The 26,876-nt window shown below is 35.7% G+C and overlaps 1 protein-coding gene across 3 annotated transcripts in view; it reads left to right on the forward strand.

Moving 5' to 3' along the window:
- The window catches only part of UBR2 (ubiquitin protein ligase E3 component n-recognin 2), a 65,447-nt gene that overhangs the window by 24,177 nt on the left and 14,394 nt on the right, over positions 1–26,876 (forward strand). For 2 of the 3 annotated variants that reach the window (XM_034427699.3, XM_087883224.1), the window contains 25 exons: positions 1,197–1,285; positions 2,393–2,491; positions 4,674–4,837; positions 4,923–5,022; positions 5,450–5,578; positions 7,003–7,186; positions 10,499–10,560; positions 10,795–10,905; positions 13,574–13,639; positions 14,077–14,199; positions 14,336–14,399; positions 14,746–14,870; positions 15,893–15,945; positions 17,688–17,790; positions 18,676–18,724; positions 19,210–19,364; positions 19,455–19,557; positions 20,433–20,542; positions 20,636–20,716; positions 22,081–22,262; positions 22,620–22,819; positions 23,215–23,308; positions 24,609–24,770; positions 26,046–26,143; positions 26,386–26,464. In XM_034427699.3, coding sequence (XP_034283590.1) covers positions 1,197–1,285; positions 2,393–2,491; positions 4,674–4,837; positions 4,923–5,022; positions 5,450–5,578; positions 7,003–7,186; positions 10,499–10,560; positions 10,795–10,905; positions 13,574–13,639; positions 14,077–14,199; positions 14,336–14,399; positions 14,746–14,870; positions 15,893–15,945; positions 17,688–17,790; positions 18,676–18,724; positions 19,210–19,364; positions 19,455–19,557; positions 20,433–20,542; positions 20,636–20,716; positions 22,081–22,262; positions 22,620–22,819; positions 23,215–23,308; positions 24,609–24,770; positions 26,046–26,143; positions 26,386–26,464 — 2,785 coding nt within the window. Of the gene's footprint in view, positions 1–1,196; positions 1,286–2,224; positions 2,324–2,392; positions 2,492–4,673; positions 4,838–4,922; positions 5,023–5,449; positions 5,579–7,002; positions 7,187–10,498; positions 10,561–10,794; positions 10,906–13,573; positions 13,640–14,076; positions 14,200–14,335; positions 14,400–14,745; positions 14,871–15,892; positions 15,946–17,687; positions 17,791–18,675; positions 18,725–19,209; positions 19,365–19,454; positions 19,558–20,432; positions 20,543–20,635; positions 20,717–22,080; positions 22,263–22,619; positions 22,820–23,214; positions 23,309–24,608; positions 24,771–26,045; positions 26,144–26,385; positions 26,465–26,876 lie in introns of all 3 variants that reach the window. The other variant, XM_034427700.3, reaches the window with a different exon arrangement.

Consider the following 26,876-nt stretch of genomic DNA (forward strand, 5'->3'; position numbering starts at 1 on the left):
GGTGGACTAGAAGACTTCCATAGTGCCTTCCAATCTGTTACTCTGTTAAATATATGCTCATCATCTAAATAAGCAACATAAAGCACAGAAAAAAGTAAGAAGTAATTCAGTAAACAAAAATAAGGTGGGAGATAAAAAGAAACCTAAAACTTTATTATACCTACATTATTTGCTATACCTCTCCATATCTTTCTGTGCTTACCAAACATCCTTGCTTCCACCATGTTCTGAAATTAATTCATATATATACTTTACTTCTTGCTCTTTAAATCTCTTTCTGTGAAACCCTTTAACGTCATACAAGCACAACTCTTCCTTTCAACCCAGTCACTCTTCTTTCATATAACTGTTTAGATTTTCAATAATTATTTTTCTCATTATGACCAGACCACTTCAATGAACTTTCTTCATAGTGATTGTACATTTAATATTAATTTATTCATTCATAACCCTTTTCTTGTTTTAGCTACACAACGTTCTTAGGTAACTCATTCCCACTGCTTCTTTTATGCTTCTTCTGACACACAGAATTAATCATAGGATTAGAGGAACCTTTCAGGTTTTCTTATCTAACACCCTGCTGAGTGTAGAAATTCTCATACCTTCCTGTCAAATATTTGACCACTGTTCCATTGCCAAGTAACATATTACAAAATGGGCAGAAATATTTTCATATATACAGCCATTTTCACTCATTTTGACAAATATTCATTTTCCACAATAATCCACATACTATCTACAACCTCTTGCCAACATTTCTTATTTTAAGATGTCTCCATTGTTTTCCATATTGCCAGGATGCATTAATGTGTTGTTTTAAAGCAGGGATCCCCAACCCCCATTCTGTGGACCAGCACTGGACCGTGGCATGTCAGAAACTGAGCTGCGCAAACAAGTGAAGCCCCATCTATGGGATGCAGCCAGTACACAACCCACCTCCTCCAGGCTGCGTGGGATGCAGCCAGTACACAACCCACCTCCTCCAGGCTGCGTAAAAACCTCTCCACAGAACTGGCCCCTGGTGCCCAAAAGATTGGGGGCTGCTATTTTAGAGGGCCATCTGTTACATAATAGTTCCATAGTGTAAAAATGTTTAGTGTTATTTAGGATTTACTATTATTTTTTAATAGACTGTTCTCATGCAAGTTCACATTTAATATGTATTTTTTCCTGATGGTTCCCTTCTTCACCCCCAGGAGCTAGAAGTGTGTATCATCAGTTATTCATGAGCAGCCTACTTATGGATTTGAAATACAAGAAACTGTTTGCTTTCCGATTTGCCAGAGTGAGTAATTTTCAGTTACAAATTCTTTATAATAATATTGATTTGGCTTGGTTCCAGTTCCAACTCTGACTCTGGGTGAAGTTGCACTTCCCCTATAGAAAACCATCCTTGGTTTGGGAGTCCCTTAAGACTTACAGCACCTGCAGGGAAAAGCCAGCTGTGGGCCTTTTAGAATCAGGAGACCCTTGCAACAATGACTTGTAAGCTTCCACAAGTTCCAAATGCAGCAACCAGTCCACTAACTAGAAGTAACAAATAAATTAGTGTTACATATCTGTTGTGATTACTGCAATGATTACAAATATGACTCTAGATCAGATTCAAAGTGCTCTGCATAATTTGACCCCCAAATGTGTATAGAATAGTTTTCCATTTAGTTTGAAATCACCCTTGTGGTCTCTGAAGGATCACCATCCCAGATGAAGTAAATGGTGGTTCTTCTCAGTAGCTATTTCTCCTTTTAGAATAACTTGCCTCCTAAGATATAGAATGCCCCTAACTTAGTAGAATAAATAATGATTCAATTTTTATGAGGCATTTTTGATACACAATTAATTGGTTGAATTATTATGCAACTTCTCTTAATAAATACCATGTTATTTAAGTGGCCTTGAATTGAATTGAACTAATAATTTTCAATTTTCCATTAACTCATAAGTATTCTAGTTATATATGGTAAGAAAGATTTCTATATATTGCACAACTCCATCAATTTACTTTAAATATTGATTGAATCCAGAAATGTTTCCTATAACAATGGATACATTTGGTATTTGTATTTAATTTCCTATTGTTACAGGTATCCTCTTAGCCATAGTTTAGTAATTTGAGATATAAACAGTTGCCAGTTTTAGGACATAGTTTTCCATCACAAATATGAAACTTAGACAAAACATCCAATCAGTGCAGATTAGAGGTGAATTTCCCCTTGTTGTTTAGAATTATCGGCAGTTGCAGAGAGATTTTATGGAGGATGATCACGAGCGGCCAGTGTCGGTGACTGCTCTCTCTGTTCAGCTCTTCACTGTACCTACTCTGGTGAGTAGTGCTATCTTTTTTTAAAACTGATAGTTGGCACTTTTTGCCTTTTTGCCTTCTTCTTAATAGAATTATGAGCGATTGCAGAATGATTATGTGAAAGATGACCACGACAGAGAGTATTCAATTGCTGACCTCTCGGTGCAGATATTCACAGTACCTTCTCTTGTAAGTATTTAAATGTTGAATGAATGAAACCTTCTGTTTGCTCTGAAGGCCACTTAAATCTAATACAGGTATAATGAATTATTATGTTTGGAATTCTAAATAGTGATTGTTATATCTTATATCATTGTATGATTAAAGAAGACAAAATCGGTAACAAAATCATAATCTGTGGAATGGAAAAAGAAAAAGAGCCAGTATGTGGTGGTAGTGGTTAAGGCACTAAACTAGAAACTAAGAGGCTATGAGTTCTGGTCCTGTATTAGGCACAAAGCCAGATGCCCAGAAGAAGATATCATCTTTAACTCCAAAATATGAGTCCAATAAATGGGTCATCTGGGTACATACAGCATACTAAAACTTCTGAATCTTTTCTCCCCTCCCCCAGCTCACATCCTGTTATGTTTTTCTGATTGTTCACCATGTTTTATCTTTACTTTTATCTTTCTCTCTATATTTTGTGCCCAACTTCATTACCCAACTTTGTCCAATCCAACTTCCTCACTGCGTTTCCTTCATATTTTTATAGATATGATCCTTTCATTTCTTAAATTCTAGTGAGCTTTAACCATTTCCATTTGTTCCTTAATACGCCCTCATATTCTGAATATAGCCGGATAATCACTGGTCCCCCTAATTTTATTTATTATTGAAACATCAAATTTAGTGTGTTTCATTTCCAATTTGATCATTTTGAATTTTATTTAGTATGTGCTTCTCACATCTGTGGTATAAATAAATTTGTATTTGTAATATGAGGAATTCCTTTCTTTAAATAAAACCTTCTGAATTTGATTTTCGAATTCCATCTCCTAAATTTCTCAGCTTCACTCATATCTTCAGAGCCCATGTGTCCACCTTAATAGTGGATTTAATCTAAGAATTGTCCTTCTCCCTTTGACCTTACCAATCAAATCACTTTCTCTACTGGCATAACTAATCCATTGAAGCTATAAATACTTTCCACTATGTCTTGTAGGGGTTTCCCATCCTCCCTTCCCCCCTTCAATTTTTCCAATCTGTTATCCCCCCCATTTTTCTCTATTGCTTCTCTCTATCTTCCATTTAAAAAAAAAAATCAATACTATGACTGGAGAAAGGGAAATTGTTTTTTATTACAATATTAGTAATGTAATAATATATTTTTTAAAATTAACAAAATGAAATAAATAAAACTTGCAGTTGGAGCCTACAGCCATACCACGTTTAGAGTGTGATCTTTGATTTGCTATACCATTGAGTCTCAAAGTGTGATTTATGGACCTCTTGGGAGGTCTCAGGTCAGGAGGTCTGTGAAGTCAAATAAAAATATTTTTAATTTCTAATATGGTAAATATTGATAGATATAGTCCATATAAACAAAAGCCATTTGGGGTCCTCAATCGTTAAGAAAGGGGAACATTTGGGAACCATTGTACTATACAAAACGAAGAACAACCTTTGAGTGAAGGAAGTGCATACATACCCTGTCTTAGTCTATAGAACACAAATAGTCATTTGAAGTTACATAAAAGTAAATTCTGCTTGACTGATCTACTGTTTACTCCACTAATATAAAAGCTGTTCAGTAGTGAAACCATTTATCTAAGGAGATGGATGTGTCAAACCGGAGGTTAAACATCTGCCTGAGGCACTTTGATTTTTGTACCTGCATTGGCTAGGGATGGAACTCAATAGTAGAAAGCTGCTTTGCAACTTGATTCTATTCATATTTTGGAGAAATAAGGGTGGATATTTTGGAGAAATAAGGGAGGATCCTCTGAAATTATCTCAACAGCACACTTTGTAAAAATGTGCGCTGTTGAGATAATTTCAATGCCACATAGCTTCAGCAAATTTGTATGTTGTTCATGTTATAAGCAATTCTAAAAAATGAATGTGATCACTATTCATGAGATTAGAGTACTTAACTCATAGATGTTCGTTCTTAATGGATGATTTTAACTATGATGCAAAGTTTCAGAATAATGGTATCTTTATTTAAAAGTAAAATTTTTATAAGCATGGTCTCTAACAATTTATCCAATCCTTCCTTTAATTATCTTGGAACATGATGATTCCGCTGGTTTCCCATTCAGGAACTATTTGCCGTTTAGTGCTGAAAAGGACTGCATTTGACGTACAAATAATTGTTTCTGCAGTTTCTGATTAAAACACACTTTCAAATGTTTTGCTTTTGCTATAGGCAAGAATGTTAATTGTAGAAGAGAATCTCCTGACTACTATAATCTCAACATTTATGGATCATTTACGACATAGAGATATACAGGGGAGATTTCAGTTTGAACGGTATACTGCACTACAGGCATTCAAATTCCGACGAGTCCAAAGCCTGATTCTGGATTTAAAGTAAGTAAGTTTTTTTTAAATCACACAAATATATTTTTATGTAAATACAAAAATCAGCCTGCAAATTTATTTCTGCTGTATGTAGGTATGTGTTGATAAGCAAGCCAACTGAATGGTCAGATCAACTGAGACAAAAATTTCTAGATGGCTTTGATGTCTTCTTGGAATTGCTGAGGTGTATGCAAGTAAGTAATTTACAAAAATTGTATCATATTAATTGCATGATTACAAACGAGATAGTGAAAGTTGTTTTTCATATAATTGTTACATTTCCAGTGCCTTTTACATTAGGTTTCTTTGTTCTTGGGGATAGAGTAGAGTTTCAGTAAAGCTAATTTTTCTACAATCCTCTTTATTAATCAAGATTTTCTTGTGAAGAATTGTTGAACCTTATGAAGTCAGATGCTAGTAGCTATGAGGTGGTGAACCAGAATTGCAATGGATATAATTTTTCAGCATTGCAGGTTTGCCTAGTTCTTCCATCACAAATGAAATTAGAATGAGCAAACTACAGGCAGTCATTTTTCTATCTTGGCTATAGACAGTCACTAGGCAAAGACTTGCTGGGTTTTAGCATTAATACTTCTTTGTTGTTTTCATCTGTATCTGAAGGGTATGGATCCAATAACTCGCCAAGTAGGACAGCATATTGAAATGGAACCAGAGTGGGAAGCTGCATTCACACTGCAGATGAAATTAACACATGTTATCTCAATGATGCAAGATTGGTGTGCTTTAGATGTAAGTTGTTAAAATGTTTCAAATATATTTGAATGAGGGCAATAAAGAACCCTCAAGATTTCTTTATATGACTTGTATCAGTAAGATTGGGTTGTTTAAAATGGAAACTCAAATGCCCATGATTTTTAAGCAGGAAACATTGGAGTAAAATACGGTAAATTAACACACAATCTTCAGATCTGGGCTATGCTGTATTTCAAAAGGAATAAAAAGAAAAGGGGGTGCTCATTAGCATGAGATTAATTATTTGATGCAAAAATTACTGTGAGTTATACCTATTTGTAGCTGCAGTTTTGTGCTCCCTCTCTAATTTTCTTTGGATAATTTAGAGGTTCTTCAGAACGGAATAAATTAAAGGGGAAATTCCCCCTATTGTACTAATTGAAAACTTAGGCAGTAAAAAAAAATCTGTCATTAGCACAGAGGCACAAATGTATCCATTGAATCAGAGATGGACAGAATGGATTGGATGAAATTCATACTATTGTACATGATTCTGTGGATAACAAATGATCAATTATTTAGAAATATATATGTGGGTAAGGTAAATCTTAGTATTTGAGCAAATTGATACAATGAAAGGTAGTTTGAAAAATAATCTAGTTTCACTTTTTTTGTCTACCTCTTAAAATGGTAGTCTGTGAATATGGCTGGATGCATTTTTTTAAAGAAACAAGAATAGTTTTGATAGCTTCAGACATGGCAGGAAATCACTGTATGTGAGGAAAAGATCTAAAATTCATAATCACTAGATTTTTTTTTAGAAAAATCCATATACTTCAATCTTATACTTCAGTCTTCTTGCAGGTACCATTGTTTATATAGCCATACATGGAATGGTGATAGCACATATGAAGAACCACAAGATTTACGGGTATAATGTATAAGGAAAGGTAGAGTGCAATTCAGAAAATTAATTGTACTAATGAGGACTCACTTAATTGGGATGTAGACGAAGTCTAGTGAGCTCTCTGTCAAGGCCATCTTCTCTACTCCCTAGAAGTCTGCTCTAGAGTGAAATGATAAAAAATATCCTAGAAGAAAGTACTATAAATACCACAGCTGGCATTGCAAAGCAGACCCTGGAGGCTAAAATAGAAAACTTTCCCTCACCAGTACTTTTTTCTCTTATTTGGAGATAAATAAAATCAGAATTTAAAGTGTCTTATATGCGCTTCCTATATTCTTATTTCTGCCACTAAAGTTTTCTTCATAAGATGGAATTGTATACCTCCTGCTACCTACTGTGATACAGTTCCAACAGTTATTGAAACAGCATTGGCAAATACGCTTTAAATAGGTTAGATAAATTTTACCTTGATGCAATTTTTCACCTATTTATTTTGATTACAAAGGCATGATAATTTTGTTACAATTTTAAGAGCTGTGTTTTCTGTAAATATAATTACTTTTAATCTTTATAGGAAAAAGTGCTTATTGAAGCATATAAGAAATCTTTGACTGCTTTGATGCAATGCCACTGTGGTTTTACTGATGGAGAACAGCCTATTGAACTCAGCATGTGTGGACATTCAGTTGAAACTATTAGATACTGTGTTTCTCAGGAAAAAGTTAGCATTCATCTTCCTGTTTCCCGTTTACTTGCAGGTAAGACCTAAATTGTTTAGTTGATTTGGTGGTTAATTTTTAATATGGTTTGTTTTCATAACTATAACACAAATGTTGTCTTTTGCTTGCTATCTTTGTGGGCGAGAAATGAAGTGAATTCACTTTACAACAAAAACAAGAGCTAGTAAGCTGTATGAACCTGTGTTTCTTTGATATTATCAGGTTCAAACTCAACTATTAACATAGCAACTTATCACTGTTGTATAAACATATATACACACATATGCATACAGATATATTTGCATATATATATATATATACATATTTGCATATACATATATACACATACACATAATAGATAGCTCTATATTTTAGATGTAATTAAATCTTATGTACTATAAGGAGTACTATCCACTTCTATTGGTTCAAGGGCCACAAAAAGTTTTGGGTAGCAGTTCAAATCCATACTTTAAAAATAGACATCTATTCTTTGTGAGATAAATTGGCTTGGTTAAGCAATTATAGTTTCCCCCTAAAATGCAAAAACTTTTCCCAAAATTTTTATTCCATCCACTTTGTGGATGTGGGAAATATTGAAGCCACAAAAGTGTTTGCATGGTTCCCAGGCTATATTTTTTGTAATCTTGGTATGAGGCTTGCCCAGAAATTATGTTGCTTATCATGCCCTAGCAAGACCAAGATTCAGTCTGTAGTATGTCAGTAGTATGTCAGTTGGTTAGTTTTGTATTCATAGGCAAGCCATAAACTGGTTGCTTCTCAAGCACACCATGCACTATAAATGCATACTGTAATTGTCTTTGATTGTAAAGGTTGAAGTTCTCACAAGCTGAGTCTAAAAGCAATGTTATAACATTCCAATAATGGGGTGTAAGTTTTCATCCTCATAAAAGTAATTTAAGTTCATATAATACTTGGCTAGTGTTCTGCCCAGTCTGCTTGTAATATCTGGAGTAAGAATGTAGCACCTATCTGCCACTCTTTAAACAGATATGACTTTTCCTAGGACCCACACCTGTGCCAGTTTTGAAAATAACTTATTCTGGTAATGTAATTGCTCTTCCTGATTACTTTTTTGGACCTGAATTGGGGGAATGCTCCTTTCTTGGTTGTTTTAAATTTGTCATCAGCCTTATTTACCATTTATTATAGCCTTCTGGGTAGCTTAAGAATATTGATAATTGTATCACTATATTACAATGTTTCAGCATTTCACTAAGAAGGCAATTTTAATTTGTGATTGTGGGAGAGGAGAAGTTGATCTGGCATTTGCTTACATGCGTGGTGCTGAAAGATTCATCCCTCTTTCCCGTGCTCTTCAACAGCTATATGAAAACTGAAAGAGGTCATCTGCTCATCACCACTCCGGTGATGCTGTAGAAGCCTTGATCCAGTGTCTGGAGACTATGAGAAACTGGATGGCAAAGAACAAACTGAAATTGAATCTCTCCAAGTCAATGTTGATGAATGTCCAGAAATGAACTGGCTTTCTGTCATTTCTGGCTGTGACTCTGGACAGAGTCACACTCCTTTGAAGAAGCAAGTCTGCAATTTGGTGATAGTCCTAGTCTCATGGTTACTCACTCATGGTTAAGTGATGTCCTGGTGCCTGGAGGCCGTGCGGATCTGGATGGGGAGAAACAGGCTCAGGCTCAACCCATCCAAGACCGAGTGGCTGTGGTTTCCGGCGTCCCAATATAGTCAATTGGTGCCATCACTGACTATTGGCGAGTCGTTGGCCCCCATGGAGAGGGCTCGCAACTTGAGTGTCCTCCTGGACTCATGGCTGTCTTTAGAAGAGCATCTGACGGCTGTGGCCGGGAGGACTTTTCGTCAGGTCCGCCTGATTCGCCAGTTGCATCCCTTTCTGGATCGGGACCCCTTACGCACGGTCACTCATGCCCTCATCACTTCCCGCCTGGACTACTACAATGCTCTCTACATGGGGCTCCCCTTGAGGAGCACCCGGAGGCTCCAACTGGTGCAGAGTGCAGCCGCGCGGGTGGTTATGGAAGCGACGTGGCGCTCCCATGTAACACCTCTCCTGCGCAAACTGCACTGGCTTCCAGTGGTCTTCTGGGTGCGCTTCAAGGTTTTGGTTACCACCTTTAGAGCACTCCATGGCTTAGGACCTGGATACTTACAGGACCGCCTGCTGCCACCAATAGCCTCTCACCGGCCAGTACGCTCTCATAGAGAGGGGCTCCTCAGGGTGCCGTCAGCCAAACAGTGTCGGCTGGAGGCCCCCAGGGGAAGAGCCTTCTCTGTGGGGGCACCTGTTATTTGGAATGAGCTCCCCCCAGAGATACGGAGGATCCTGGATTTACGCACCTTTGGCCACGCCCTCAAGACCTTTTTATTCCAACAGGCTGGCGTGGCCTAACTTTCCCTTTTAATGAGTTTTAATTCCCATTTAATATGAGAAATTTTAAATTTGTTTTAAATATGGGGATGTTTTTTAATTCGTCTTGGGCCAAATTGTTTAATACGTTTTTATACTGTTTTAAATTTTATAATCTGTGTGTTTTATCTTTTTGGCTGTTCACCACCCTGAGTCCTTCGGGAGTAGGGCGGTATATAAATCTAATAAAATATAAAATATAATATAAATATTACTTAATCAGCAGGTGGAGGCTGCAACTAGTGCACCAGTTGCAACCTTTTTTGAAATTGGAAACCACCTTATGGCTCACATTGTAATAATCTCTGTGCCCTTTAAAATTGGCTGCTATTGAAAACCACCTTTGAAACTATGTTTGCTATAAAATATAGCAGCTTCCTTACCGATAAGTGAGCAGCTTCTTTACTGATAATTACAGTTATGTGACATTGATTCTTTGGATGCCACACTGCCCACCAACAGACTTACAAAAGCTGTCCAAAATGATGGCTTTTAATTTATAAAGCTTTCATGGCTCAGTACTAGATATTTCCAGGACAGTCTTCTTTTGTCCCAAGCAGAGTTGTTGCAGATCCCATTTTATGTTAAATGCATATGGAAGAATATAATGTTTTTCCATTATGGTTTCAGTCTTGTGGAATTGTCTTCACAAGAAGATCCAGTTGGCACCTTCTCTCATAGTATTTAGAAAGATAGTGAAGACCAGCGTTTCATAGATATTTAACCCATAATCTGTAATTTAAACATAACATTGTTTTTAATTAATTAAAGTGGCAGATATTTTGTGGTTTTTACATTTCATACTACATTACATTATTTTATTGATCAAATTTCAAAACATCAGAAGTGTTTTGGGGATTCTGGTACTATCTAGATATAATAAATAAATACTGTAATATAATCAATAGAATGCATTTTTGTATTAAATATAGGTCTGCATGGACTTTTGAGCAAAACAGAAGTAGCATACAAGTTTCCAGAACAACTACCAATGGTGAGTAATATTATATTAATAAACCTCTATGACTAGGGTATTTTAGTTTAAAACAAAACAAAACTGAACAGTTAATTGGGGAGATCCAGAGGTGACAGTGCCTAGAATCCAGTGAACCATTAGGGGTAATAGCTATAACTTCCTATATTTTAAGTCATGGAAATGAATTTTTGGATGCTCTTTAAAACATAAAACAAATACATTGAGTTTTGTGTTTATCTTCAACCAATACAGAGTGAACTTAGTCCTCCTATGTTAATAGAACATCCCCTGCGATGTCTAGTTCTATGCGCCCAAGTTCATGCTGGAATGTGGCGGAGAAATGGATTTTCACTTGTTAATCAGGTAAGTCCTGAATGAGAAAAATTTATTTAATCTTTTTCTTTCACCTGAGAACCATAGAACAGTTTGATTTCCTTATTGCTAAAGATTAAAGTGCTCTGCATAAATGATTAATTTTAAATCTGTGATTTGATTATTTTATATGTTTTCCTAAATGTGTTTATCAAGGGTAGTTTTCTTGAACTCAAAACGCTTGTTTATTTATTTGTATGTATGTCACATTCAATATGTGTGACACTGAATTTTGATAATAAATATATGAAGTTTTAATCACCTCTGGAAGCTGTGGTACATTTTTTTTATCTCAACTTTATTATTTTTTATAAATAATTCAAGATGACAAACATCCCTAATACTCCTTTCCCCTCCTATTTTCCCCACAACAACAACAACTCTGTGTGGTGAGGTGAGAAAGCATGACTGACCCAAAGCCACCCAGCTGGCTTTCATACCCAAGGCAGAGCTGAAGCTCACAAATTCCTGGTTTCTAGCCTATGGCCTTTACCATAGACCAAATGGATTTAATCTATAAGGTCACCATGAGGAATATGCTGTGTACTTTGCAGAAGTCTCTTGCATTTGTTCTACATTGGACTCTAGTTTTAGGCCAGTGCCAGTGGAGGTTACAGGGCTAAATCTTGCAAGGTTATCTGAGGGAAGTTTGATCCCATTGCACCTGAGGATGTGAACAGGGCTTTTGCAGCTGCTAGTTTGACCATCTCAGTGTTCCATGTGTCTCCTGGCTGGCTAAGGTTGCTCGGAGGAGAATAATTGGGTTTGGAAGGTGGTTACTAATTCCTTAAGCAAGGGGTGATCCCATTGGTTTTCAAGGAGGTAGTGGTGCACCCTCTCCTGAAGGGGCCATTGCTCGACCCAACCAGTCTGGACAGCTTTTGAGTCTGTCAGTCTTTAACCTCTCATTTTTGGGTATGGTTATGTAAAAGGTGGTTGCATGGCAGCTGCAGAGGACCGCGGATGAAGTGGATTACCGTATTTTTCGGACTGTAAAACGCACTGGATTATAAAACGCACCTAAATTTACAGGTTGTTGCCCTCCTGGGTCCCCAGAAGCACTGTGCATTTTTCTGCATGGCCCGTTTTCGCCAAAAATGGGCCTGTTTTTGGGCTCCCAAGCCCTTTGTGCATCGCATTTTTGCCCCGGCCCCCAGAAACACTCTGCAGGCCAAAATGGGCGTGTTTTTGGCAAAAACAGGCATTACAACTGTTTTCTGCAAGAGAAAACCGTACCTTCAGGCCTCAGTTCCTCTCATTTCATGAAAGGGAGGCTATAATTAAGAGCTTTTCCAAAGATAAATGTATTGGATCTAAAGATAAATGTACTTATTCTATGGGAAGAGGTGACACTGTAGATACATACAAGGCATTATAGGTAAAAACCAGATCGCATCTGGAAATTTATTGGAATGATGGACCTAAAACTCAGGTGTAAGCTGTGCATTCTTTATCAATTTCTAAATGATCTTCAATTTAGAGTGCATTATAACATATGATGACAGCATGAGTTTTACTGTGAAAATATTAAGTCCTTATAGGACCCCAAATGGCACAATGTCCAAGGCTTGGAAGTAGCACTCCAGGCCATGGCTTCCGTCTTCCAATCCAGTAGTCATGAGTCCAAGAGACTTCCAACTGGTAGACCTTCTCCTTTAGATATTTTGAGAGAGAGTACTGGAGTTGACCAATGTTGTCAATGAACAAACAATAACTTTCTCTTGCATGGATGCATTTTCAATCTGTTTCCTTGTGTCCTCAGCCTCTAGACACAGGTTCAAGACTTTCACAACTTCATTAGTACGGCCTGGAGTGGCAGTGTACAATTTTGAGCATCATGAGCATATTGATGGTACTACAAGCCAATGGACTACCTCTCCAATGGTATTATGTAGATTGAGGTAATGGGGCAAAGGACCAAGCTGTGAGGCACCCCACAAAAATGAAACCACCAAGTCAATCTCACCTACCACTACTCAATTACCACTGAGCAGAACAGCTCACAAGAAGAAACAGAATTACCGTAGAACAGTTGTTACTTCCAATCTTCAAGAGTGGTCCATCAAAATTTCATGATTGATGGTACTGAAAGTTGCTGACAGATCTAAGAGGATCGGGGGGTTGGGGAGTCTAGGTCCTGATAAAAGTCATCCACTAGTACCATTTCTGTTGCATGCCAATCCTTGAATTATGACTGAAAGAGAGGTAATAGTAACAGATTATAAATACATTAAGTAGATAATCCATTTCCTCCACTGCATTCTGTAGCTGAACTCCCATGATTCTCTTAGTAACTGTAGTGAAGGTTGGAGACAGAAAAATAGTTGTAAAAAATGGCTGAATTCTTCAGGACTACAGGCATCATCTTCTCACACAGAGAGACATTGACAATCTCCTAAGGTTGCCTCCACTTGCCTCCAAAAGTGCAGAATGCAGCTGGTGAGAATCATGTGAGAAAACCCCCTTTTTACTTTATCAGAGTCTGCAAGTCAAGAAGATTCCCAGGTTATATGGTAAATCACTTCAACTGTTCTTGTTTTTGTGAAGTCAAGATTTTGATGAATCTGAGAAATTTTGTCAGCAAAATGGAATGTAAAGTAGTTTTAGATCAGAATCCAAATTGAAACATATATCAAACTCTGAAAACTTTCTCTTTCAGATATACTACTATCATAATGTAAAGTGCAGAAGAGAAATGTTTGATAAAGACATTGTAATGCTCCAGGTAATATATATATTTTAATAATCCTTATATGTACCTTGAGATGTCACTAAGACACCTGCATTCTTTAAAAGTTTTAAAAAAATATTATGTAGTCAAGGTTTTTTTCAATGTACCTTCCCTTTTGAGACCATGGAAAAGTTATATGTTAATATATTCCGATAAAACCAATATTTTTTAAAAGTACAAAACTTTGGAAAACAAATATTCAATATGCTGTTTGTGCTTGAAAGGGATATTATAGTTAAAAGGTTTAGAAAGGGCTATAATATGAAGACTCAATATGAAGACTCATGCTGCTTCGTATGCAACTATTGTATGACGTATTTATATTTATAAAAGAAGACAAATTTTATATGTGAGTATGGCCAATAGTGCAATGTTTCCAAATAAATTTATATCATTCTGCTCTCTTTATCTAAACTTCCTTTTTTTTATAGACAGGTGTGTCTATGATGGATCCAAACCACTTTTTGATGATGATGCTGTGTCGCTTTGAACTTTATCAGATATTTAGTACTCCGGATTATGGCAAAAGGTTCAGTTCCGAAAATACCAATAAGGTACAACATGAGCATTTGAAGATAACAGTTTCAAATCTTTAAGAAATGCATTACAAATAAATTACAAACTCCTATATCTTAATGTGAAAATATCTGTAAGTGCTTTCTAACACATTTTAGTCCTTGTTTCTTTCAGGATATGGTTCAGCAAAATAATACTCTCATTGAAGAAATGTTACACCTAATTATAATTATTGTTGGTGAGTTTATGCTTTTTCAGTTAATACCTACTGATTTTATGGATTAATTCTAATTATAGTTAGAAGTCCTATTTATAGATGTTGTTTAGATTAGTTCATTAATATACTGTATCTACAACTTTAAATATTAAAGAGTACAGTTATTTCCACTTATGCTGCTTGATAAAATAAAATTATTTTGGGGATGTTTATGATCATGACATTATCCTTACATCTTGTCATATGACAATATGAATATCTCTTCAGATGTTGTGCTGGAAAAAATAGTCACTTCTCTGGCTTCGTTCAGCATATGCATAAAATGAAATTGATCAGTGCTTACTGAAATTATTGATTTGTTTTATAGGAGAGAGATTTACTCCAGGAATTGGGCAGATTAATGCTACAGATGAAATAAAACGAGAGATTATTCACCAGTTGAGCATCAGACCCATGGCTCATAGTGAATTAGTAAAAGCATTGCCAGAAGATGTGAGTCTTATTAAAAATATTTTCACTTGTACTTTTTAAATTGGTGGATGATCATTGGGGGATTTCTAATATGTTGGAATTGATGATGAAGATTCCTTCAGATAGCAAGGAATTAAAAGTTTTTTTTATAGAAGATGATTTCCCAGCAGGCTTTAATGGATTATATTAAATATTTTCCCCACAATTTTATACTCCCTAGAAATTAGTAGATATGTTGAATTTTTCAACTCATCCAGAGTACTTTATTTTGTTGCAATTTAATCACAGTGACTGTTATTAATACAGTTATAAACAGGAAGGTGACGTATGGGAAATATTTTAAAAACATAAAAAAAAATCATTATTTCAAATTTTTTTGCATTAAACTTGTAAGATTGTAGAACTGTGTATAAAAAAATATAATGACTCAGTCACAATAACTAATGTTAAGATAGCACAGTCCTAAAGACCCTTAAATTTTTAATACTTCCAGATTGCCAATAAAGAATATTTGTAGCTCCGGGTTGAAATGAACTCGGTTGTTTTCTTGAAGATGTTTCATTACCCAAACTAGGTAACATCATCAATGCTGGTAAGGAGTGGGGTTCACTCTCAATTTATATTCTACTGGTTTGCCCTAATAGTGTTGGTGGGAGTGGTTATTGGAGGCTCTTCTCCAAGTGGACTTGGAGAATAGATTAACTCCAAGATTAACATCAAGTCAACAATCAAGAAGTAAACAATAATCCAATCAAGGAACTGTCAAACAAGCTAACAATAAACAGCCCAAACAAAGAACTTCCAAGACTACTCCCACCAATATTGGCGAGCCATTGGAATATAAACTGAAGGAAACCCCACTCCTCACTAGCACTGATAATATTAGCTAGCTTGGATAATGAAACATCTGCAAGAAAACAGCCAAGCTCAGAGAGCACAAAGAACCCCCTATTTCCAGATTTATCTAGTTGATTATTACCTTAGGGAATATACTTGTAAAGTATGTACACATATAATAACATATTTTTCCTTTGATTTTATAGGAAAACAAAGAGACCGGAATGGAAACTGTCATTGAAGCAGTTGCCTGTTTCAAGTAATGGCTTCCCTGCAACAAACCTCTTTAAATGTGTAAAATAGTATATATTGTGACCCAGAAAATACTGTTTAGGACTGATTTATACTTCATTCTTAAATCCTACTTTATGATTATTTTAATTGAAAGTAGTCTAGACATTTTACAAATTTAAGAATTGACAGCTGTTAGAGATAATGTAAGAAGTAAGATTCTGAATGTTTTGAGGAATTTTTTTTGTTAAAAGTACTAACAAAGCAAACTTTATTTTTTATTGTGATGAAAAATACTACATGGAAAAAATCTTTTATATTAGCAGGAAAAATATCTGTTGTTCCTCATCCTCCCAAATAAATCAAACATGTATATGAAGAACAATTTAAAAATATAGATTTAGCCATTTCCTTTTTTCAAAGGATGGTCTTGCCCCAACAGGAAGTTGCTATTGCCCCAAAGCAAAATGTTTAGTGGAGAAGCAAGGCAGAAGCCAACAACCTTGATGGTTATTCTCAGGGCAGTGCAGCTCAGGAGAAAGTGGGGTTTGCTTTCCCATCTTATTCTGTAGGTTTAGGTAGCAACAAGAACACGTTTCTTTACAATTAATACCTTGACTATAAGTATGGTATCAATTGCTTGTGTACCATATCTCATATTCACACATCTGTCATTTAAGAAGCTACACATTTATCTTAGGTGATGGTAAATTGAAGGGCTGTCAGTGGACCCCATTGATAACCTATATGAAGGGAAGTCTTGTTTACCTGGTGTCATTCAGCCAACCTTCCAGTCAGTCAGAGGCTCTGAGTCTCATTTTTGCCAAAGTAGAGTCTGTGCTTGTAGACAAACAAGCTTTGTACGGTCATTAATAGTGATACACAGTTAAAAGTATAAGATGTCATTCATATTGAAGTGTTAGTGTTCTTATTGTTTCATGGATTATGGTATTTTTTGCATTATAAAACGCTCCAGATCATAAGACGCACCTAGTTTTTGGGGAGGAAAACAAAACAAAAAATTGTTTTCTTTTGGCCACGAAAATCTTGCATGGCTTTGTCTAAACCTTTTAAGACTTATCTTTGGTTGCCTCTTGTAACATGCTGTTATACAGAATAACAGCTGGAAGGGATCTTGAAGATCTTCTAGTCTAACCCCCTGCTCAGGCAGGAAACCCTTTATCGTTTCAGCCAAAAGCTCTTGAAGCTAGGGAAGAAATTTGCCGTAGGTGAGGCTGTCCCCACAATGGATTTTTTCTCCTGGGACCTGGGTCTATTGTGTTGCTGCTGCCACCTATTGCCGTCGCCTTTCATCACCCTTCACCACCGCTCACTGCCACCTATCGGCGGTTGGATTGGCTTCCTGGAATACTGCCGATCAGTAGTTCCAGGCGGCAGGGATCACTACCACCTGTTGCCACCGCTGATCGCAGCAGGTGGTGGCGATTCCTGCCGCTGGCACAGCTGATTGGCGGTATTCCGGGAGGCTAATCCAACTGCCGATAGGTGGCAAGTGGCGGTGATTGGCAGTGGCGACATTTGCCGCTGCTGCCACTGCGCCAAGCCCTCCCTGCCGCCGCGGTCCAGTCTGTGACGCAATATTCGCTCCATAAGACACACAAACATTTCCACACTTTTGGGTGGGAAAAGTGCGTCCTATAGTGCAAAAAATATGGTAGTTTAGAAAAATATGGTAGTTTAGAATGTTCAATTATTACAGTGCTGATTAATTATTACAATACTGATTATATGTTTCCAATTATCTTTTAGGAAACCAGGATTAACAGGAAGAGGTTTATATGAGTTAAAGCCAGAATGTGCTAAAGATTTCAATTTATATTTTTACCATTTTTCAAGGGCAGAACAGTCTAAGGTAATTATGCAAGATTAAAACTTTTATATAATTATATAATTATAGATAATTATGAAGCTTTGTATTTACAGATAACAATTAAAATAATGACCTATATTTGGATTCTCTTTAGTCAATACATTGCAATGTAATAAGTGCACCCTGAAATAAATGCATTATAGATTCAGATTGAATTTATAACAGTACAGTATATCTTAGAAAGAAATAAAGTAGACTGGTTGTTTTGGTAGTTTAATTTTGAGTAAAGAGAAACAAAAAAAATGTTGCATGGATAGTTTCATGAAGGAATTAGAAGTAGAAATTCTTTGCATGAAGACAATAGCAGATTCAGTTACAGTAGGAGAAAACAGTTCATTGAGAAACATAAAGAGAGTTTACAAATCTCTGAAAGAAGTAATATGGGCAAGAAATTCGAGGGAATTGGTGAGGTATTTATACAGGATACAGGTAATAATATATTACTAATAAGAAGGAAACAAATAAGCAAAATTATTGATGTTATAGTAGAGGAAATATATGTCTCTTTTCCCCCCCATAAATTTTATTAATTTTCTATTAATTACATTTCTTAGTGCTTAATAAACATTGTGTTGTCTGGGTATTTAATTTGCTTAGCAATACAGATTCCGTTCTTAATCTCACAGTTTGATAACTCTTGAAGTGTCTAGGGGCTGCCTTTGGCGATTGCATTTTGGGCCTTCAGGTTTGTTTATGGTATAACATCTAATTTATGCTGATAACAAATATAAACAATAGAGATAAATGTTTTTGAGCTTAAGTAATATAAGAAATTGGAACATGAAATAAATGTCAAGAAATAAATTAGTTATCCAGAAGTGACGCTGTTGTCTTTAATCTTTGAATTGCTTTTCATTTTTTTTTAAGGCAGAGGAAGCCCAAAGAAAACTAAGACGACAAAACCGGGAAGACACAGGTACCTATGTTTCTAGTTTGTATTGGTCTCTCCATGTCTGTTGCTCTCATTTTTTTAATATACTGGAGGTCTTCGAAAATCATATTGACTTTAAACTAGATGAACAGATATTGTGAATTAAAACAGCTATTTTTCTTTTTTTTCCAATAAAAAAATAATGCTGCCATTAAAGCAAAAATCTTGAGTATGCCATAAATGACTACATTATTTACCTCACTACATTTGTATATGTGACATATTAGGCTGCTTCAAAATTTAGTATCAGCTATGAATTGTACCTCAAACTATACACATTGTTCTTCAGATTATTCTTGCCCAATTTGGGATTCATGAAATGAATGTAGTCACTCTCTACATAATGCCTCTAGTGTAGTGTATTCTAGTTGTTTTACTAACCATTTGTATTTTTTCAAGTAACTCAAGAAACGTCTGTTAAGTGCCATACATTGTAATTAGTGTTTATGTTGATTTGCAATCTGTTTCAGCACTCCCACCTCCTGTATTACCGCCATTTTGCCCTCTGTTTGAAAGCCTGATTAATATTCTACAGTGTGATGTCATGTTATGCCTTATGAGAACAATCCTTCAGTGGGCAGTAGAGCATAATGGATATGCCTGGTCAGAGTCCATGCTACAAAGGGTGTGTAAAGTTTCCATTAATTCAAGCATACAAATTATGTAGAATATACAGTACTTCTGAAAAGGAAATTTTTGTCATTTTTTTCTCTAGATTCTCCACTTGATTGGAATGGCACTACAAGAAGAAAAACAACATATTGAGAATGCTAGTGAAGATAATCTTGTGACTTTTACATTTAGTCAGAAAATTTCAAGTAGGTTGCTACTTCTGCACAAATTGCAATCTCTTCATATTTCTTTTACCTGTAGTAAGATGTATTATTCAGAATGTATTGGTTATATTTTAAAAAATACTTTTATTAAACTACTAGAAATAATAAGTGTCTTCTTATTCTCAGTCATCCAGGTCATAGTTGTCCCAAGATGTTTTTTTTCAGAAGACAGCTGGATTGTTTTTTTCCTTGAGAAGAAGACAATATTTCACTTCTCATCCAAGAAGCTTCATTGCTTAGGCAGGATGGTGGGGGCGGGGTTGGAAGGATCATATTTCTTTGCAATCATCTGGTCGTTAGCATTCTCCCGGAGATCTCTTGAGGCCACTTGGGAGTTTAACTGGCCTCAGAGTCAGCTGTATCAGAGTTCAAATGGGGGTAGAATCTTCTTGGAATTGCTGAAAGGACTACGTTGTAGACAGGAGATAAGTGGTGTCTTATCCCTCCCCTGCTCAATGTTATATAAATAGGCTCTGTTACCCCTCTTTCAAACCAGTGGTCCTCTCTATCCAGAATGTGGACTTTGCTGCCTTCAAAAGAATGACCTTTATATATATATATCAAACATATATCAACTATAAATTGGGGGAGGGGGGGACATTACAATAAATCTAAACTACATGGAGATAAATCTATTATTTTCTATGATGAATATAGGTAAGATAGATAGATAGATAGATAGATAGATAGATAGATAGATAGATAGATGATAGATATGCATATTGTATTATATTGAAAAATATATATAGAACAAGAAACAGTAAAAAAAATGAAAAGAAGCACCCATTGGATTTTTGTTCCTCTGTGTTAAATTTATACAGCCAAAATAGATGCAAATCCTTTCTTTCTTGAAACAGGGCCTGGTGAGACACCCCGCAATTCCCCAAGTATATTAGCCATGCTAGAAACTTTGCAAAATGCACCTCACCTAGAAGTGCATAAAGACATGATTAGATGGATACTAAAGGTAAATTGTACCATACCCTACTATAAACTTTATAGTTTTGTGGCCAAAATAAACATTTTAAGTAGCGAATACTAACATAGTTTTTTGTTCCAGACTTTTAATACTGTTAAGAAACTCCGAGAGAGATCTTCTACAAGTCCTGTTTTGGAGACTGAAGGAAATTTTATGGAAGAGGTAATATCAATGCAACGGAAAAGCAACACAATTTGGGTAGTACGTGTGTCCAAAAACAGATTCCAAATATAGTATGACAATCTAGCCAGCAAGTTATTTTACAAATTATTTTATATTACTATGCAACATCTAATATTTGTGTTGAGTTTTCTAATTAAAAACATTTTTAATCACCAATAGAGTGGTGATAGTCACAATAGGCAACTAATGGTGCAGAGTAAAAGCTTTATTATTAACTGATAATGATTGACTGAGCTCTCTTTACCAAAGAGAAATTAATTTAATTCTGTGGCTTTATTTTAATGTTTAATTGGGTGAAACACGAAGGAAAATATTTAATAGAATAGTGACTATCATTCCTTTCTTCATAAAATGAAAGAAAAACAAATCCTGTCAATTTCAAGTGTTTACTAGGTTTTATAATGACCTGGATGAGAGTGAACAAGCTGAAATTTAATTCCAGATAGGGTAGAGTACAATTATCTGAGTTGAGGATAAGTATACAATTTTTGTGAACAGGTTGGCTTCCTCTGAAAAAATAAATCCATTGTCGGGGAGTGTATTTTCAAATTCTGTATGGTAGTGGCTGCAAAGAGCACACTTGCACAATTGCATTTAGCAAATATTCCTGAGCTGAATAAATCTGGCAAGAGTAATCCATAATTTGCTAGCATTGTCATTATCTTATTTCAATATGCTCTAAATGGACCCTCAAAGGTCCTCAGAAATTTACAAAATGTAACTACTAGACCATTACCTTCTGCACATTTTTGTGATCACATTGTACTAATACTGAAAGAGAAGAATTGAATGCCATTTGTTACTTGCTTAGTAGAAATAGTACATTTAAAAACCTTGTGTAACTAAGGGTTTGACTCTTGTTATGAGCTAGCTTGAATATTGAGATCTGCAAGAGAAGCCTTACTTACAGGAGCCATTGATTAGGCATCTGATAAAGGGCCTTCTATTGTGTCATTCCCATCTTGTGAAACATACACTCTTTGAAATTGTGATTGGTCTCACTTTCTCTTCTTTCAGAAAAGGCGTCAATAGATCACCATCTTTTGGATTGTTTAATATTACCTTTGTACATTATTTGAAATGTTAAAAAATATAATGCATCCATAAAATGGTTTTATGGAGAAACATGCTATAACTTTAGTTAATAAAAATAATTTAAGAAAGATTTCCTTTAATAAATGTTAGCATTCTTAAACAGGAGAAAAGTGGCAAATATTAGTGTGTAGGAATGCTTGACTTACTTTGACTAATACTAATCTAACGTGCATTAAATACATAAATTACACATCTGCAAAGACTTACATTATTAATTGTATACCATTGCTGACATATTAACTTAATAGAGCTCACGAGATAAAGAAAAGGCTGAGAGGAAACGAAAAGCAGAGATTGCTAGATTGCGAAGGGAGAAGATCATGGCACAAATGTCTGAGATGCAGCGGCATTTCATTGATGAGAACAAAGAACTCTTCCAGCAAACTATAGATGAACTTGAAACTTCTACCTCCAGAGTGCATGATCACAGGTAAGATAAAAGTGTCAATAAGCTTTGGCAACCTTTAGAACAATTAATCAGTGGAACAACTTGCCTCCAGAAGTTGTGAATGCTCCAACACTGGAAGTTTTTAAGAAGAAATTGGAGAACCATTTGTCTCAAATGGTATAGGGTTTCCTGCCTGAGCAGGGAGTTGGATTTGAAGATCTCCAAAGCAGGGGTGGGTTCTACTTACCTTTATTACCGGTTTGCAACGGGATCGCTGTAGAACATTTCTGGAGAGGAAAATACAGCATAAGATGATTTGGATAAAAATATTTGCATTCAGTTATACATTGCTTCAGTAAATATTCCAACTAAATGCTTACTAATATCATTTCATCCTAGTCCTTCAGTTTCAGATACCAGGCTTATTGCCTTGGGTCCTGAGCAGACTAAAGTGTGTGAACAAAGACAGATAGTTACTTGTATCTTATGCCAAGAAGAACAGGAGGTCAAGATGGATAACAGAGCAATGGTGCTGGCAGCATTTGTTCAGAGATCAACAGTCTTGTCCAAAAATAGGAATAAAGTGATTTCAGATCCTGGTGAGTAGTTTATATACCATTTTGAAGGACCATATAATTATAATATTCAAATGCACAATATTCTGTTTTGAATTATACGGGAATGAATAATATAATTATTCATTATATTATAAAACAGTGTTTCTCATATTTGGCAGTTTTAAGATGTGTGGACAACATGCTGGTTGGGGAATTCTGGGACTTGAAGTCCACTCATCTTAAAGTTACAAATGATGAGAAACTGCTATAAAATAATAATTAAGTCAGCCCATTCACAAGTATCCTAATGCTAGCTTAGTGTATTGGCCTTAGGAGTAAACAGTTATATGGTTTGCAAAACTTTTCAGTTATGTGGCTATATAAGGAATGTGAATAATCTGTTTGTGACTATTATCTCTGTTATTTTTCATATACAGAAAAATATGATCCATTATTTATGCATCCAGACCTGTCATGTGGAACACACACTGGTAGTTGTGGACATATTATGCATGCACATTGCTGGCAAAGGTAATTTTTAAAAAATATTAACAGGTGTTAAGGATGCTGTGTCAAAGCAGCTAAGATACATTTTTTTTCCTACTGTCTACTATGCTTGGCCAGTCATGTAACGCATTTTGGTGTATTATTGCCAAGAAAGTTGTTTCCTTCTTGCTCAGGCTTTCTACTACATGCTTGATGAAACTTAGCTCTCTTGGCTTCTCACAGTGCATTTGACTGATTTTTTACACATTTGAGGTACAAGAATGCTACTGAGAAAGCAAATATCTAAAAATTTCTTTGCTGTCTTATTCTGTTTAGGACTTACTGCTTAGGAGGACAATGTCATACCTATTCCATATGTGCAAATGTCCATCTGGCAAATAAAATTGCAACTTGTTTCTTAAAATGAATACTCCCTTTTCAAGTAGACTTTCTCATTTTGTCAAACCATGGAACAACAACAATGCTTTAGGTGTTGAATTAAATTTATAAGAAGAAAGTTGTTCAGAAAAATTCTTCAGAATGATAAGAAAATATTATAATATTTTTCTTTACAATAAATCAGTTATTTTCTTACTTACCTTTTAAATAAGATAAACTACTATTCAGTTTCTATTTCAATTGGCCATGATATAGTCCAAGTCTGGGATGAATATGAGATAGGATTAGGAGTCCCAGTGCTGCTTAGAACATGGTGATCATCATGGGTGGTGCTGTTATGATAAGATATGTGAAGGATGACATCAGAAAGTTTATCTTTTTGTGATGGCCCTAGAACAAAATAGTTAACTATCCTTTTCTTTTAAAAAAATGGAAAAAATAATGTAATTTGATAGATAGGCAGGCAGGCAGGCAGTATTTATGAAGACAGCATATATATTGCATGGGTCAGAAAGAAAGCTGAGAAAATATCCACAGACCCCTCACATCCTGGACATAATCTGTTTTAACTCCTTCCTTTGGGATGCCACTGTAGGGCATTGCATGCCAAAACAACAGTTTTTTCCCCAGATGCCATGACTCTGCTGAACACCTAATTCCCATAATACTACCTTATGTCTAAGTATATGGTATGGCTGTAGTATTATTATTATCCTTCTCATCTTCTCTACTACCTCCTCTTATTGGTATCATTATTATGATTATTATTACTCTTTTGTGTTGCATATACACCGAGAGCTTCTGCACTGGAGACAAATTCCTTGTGGGTCTAATCACATTTGGCCAAAAAATATATATTCTAATTCTAATAAAGTATTCTAGTATCCAACAAATACTTTAGAACTAATATTATAATATTATGCTTAAGTTATGTTGCTTTCTAAAGGTATTTTGATGCTGTGCAAGCAAAAGAACAAAGACGACAACAAAGATTACGAGTGCATACAAGTTACGATGTAGAAAATGGTGAATTCCTTTGTCCTCTCTGTGAATGCTTAAGCAATACCGTCATTCCTCTTCTTCCTCCTCCAAGGACTTTGTTTAGCAGGTTAGTAATTTCATAAAATACTTTGTTAATTAATAATTATTTATGTACAGGTAATCCTTGATTTACAATCAGGCAATTGGCAACCATTCAAAGTTACAATGGGCCCCCAAAATTATGCAAACTGGATTCAAAGTTCTGATGGACATAGGCATGGACAAACACACACACACGCACACACACACACACACAGAGAGAGAGAGAGAGAGAGAGAGAGAGAGAGCGCCATGTGATTGCAATTTGAGTGCTGTGCATCCAGCCCACATTTATGGTTGTTTGTAGCATCCTGCAGTCGCACGACCATGATTTATGATATTTTTTGCCGTAAACTGGCATCTACTTCTAGTTTCCGGCAAAAGATGCCCATTGCAGACAATGGGTTTGCTTAATGACCTTCATATTCGCTTAATGACCACTGCAAAAAAAATCATAAAATCACGTGCAGACATTTGCTGACCTACTTAATGACTGGCATGACTTACAGCTGTAATTTTAAGCCCAATTACAGTCGTAAATTGAGGACTATTTGTATATGATAGATGCGGATAGTAGAATGCTTCAGTTTGGCAAGACTTTGTTTATACATGTGGAAACAGTAAAGAACTCAGCTTGAAAGAATACCCTTGTATCATTCTTGGTTTTTGGGCCTACTTACTGTTTGCCTTCCCTGTTGACTTCCCCACAAAGTCAATGGGGAAACTGGCAGGGAAGGTCACAAGTCGCTGGGGTTAGTCTCCCTTACCTGCATGCCCAATCCCAGCCTCTTTGCAGTTGTGCCACACAAACCACTCATAGCTCCCCCTGTGTATCTTTCCTGACCCTTGCCAGACCTCCCTGGCACACTCATATGCACCTTATGCATATTCCTGACCTGTGTGATGCCTCTTGTACACAGTCTCATACTCATCCTGTACCCATCTCGACTTGTGCTGCACCTTTTATGCATTGTCTCAAATCTTCCTGTCTCATGGCAACCATTCCCTGCCTCCCTGCACAATCCCTCGTTCTCTGACCTGATAACAGCCACTTACCTGACTTCGTTTGTTGGAAGCCACCTGGAAGTTTCCTTACCTAATTGCTCTGGGATTCAATGAACAGCAGCAATGGGACTGAAAGATTGCTGTTGCTAAGTGATGCATTTGCATTTTAGACCCCATCGCTTATCAATGGAAATTCCATTCCCAATTGCTATTGAAAGTCAAAGACTACTTATAAAAAGCACCTATAGGTAATGTTTTAACATTTAAGCAATATTTTACATTTGTTCATTTTTGATAGATTAGACTTTGCAAAAGAACAAAATCTAGTTCAGTGGATAAGAAGAATATCTCAGCAAATCAAAGCATTGCTTATGCTTCAAGATCAGGAAAGTGCCAGTAAGTGTAAATTTTTAATTTATACTGCACATATTTCTTGAAAGATGCTGAATACAGTAATGTCTTTTGGGTTTTTTTTCTTTTTTTCTTTGGGGGAGGCATTTTTCCTTAGTATTAATACTGAGATTGTTCTGATCTTCAAGACTGAATTAAACTGCTACCTCATCCTATGTAAAGATTTCAGGCATTATGAATAATAATGATGATTTATTTTTAAAATAATATATTGTTGTTATTTTTAGATAATCTTCCTTGTAATAACTCAGAAAAAATGGATGAAGCACATCTACCTGAAGGATTTAGGCCAGAGGTTCAACCAAAGTATGTATTGGTTGCATTGATTATCAATTACTAATGTATACAATATAAGTAGAAGAATTTATGACATTAGCTTTTCAGGTAATGCTATACTATATTTGTATTTATATTTATCCATGTAGTATTCATCTTATGGATACAGACATACTGAGGATACTTGGCTCCCTTCCTTTCATTCTGGGATAAAGAGTTGTGTCAGAATCAACCTACTTGTTATATTTATGCTGTTTAGAAGTCTGATACTTTACTTAGGATTTGCTTTATTGTTACAGTATGATTCAGTGGCTAGTTTGAATATTCAAAATCTAATCATAGAATGTCCAGGCCACAGCATTCAGGGGTAATTAGAACATTCTGTGGTTTTTTTTAGGCGTATTAAAAAAAGAGTTGCCATCTGTGATTATGTTAATTGGAT

Source organism: Pantherophis guttatus, chromosome 1 (genome assembly GCF_059756535.1).
Source record: "Pantherophis guttatus breed Tessera chromosome 1, ASM5975653v1, whole genome shotgun sequence".
NCBI lineage: Eukaryota > Metazoa > Chordata > Lepidosauria > Squamata > Colubridae > Pantherophis > Pantherophis guttatus.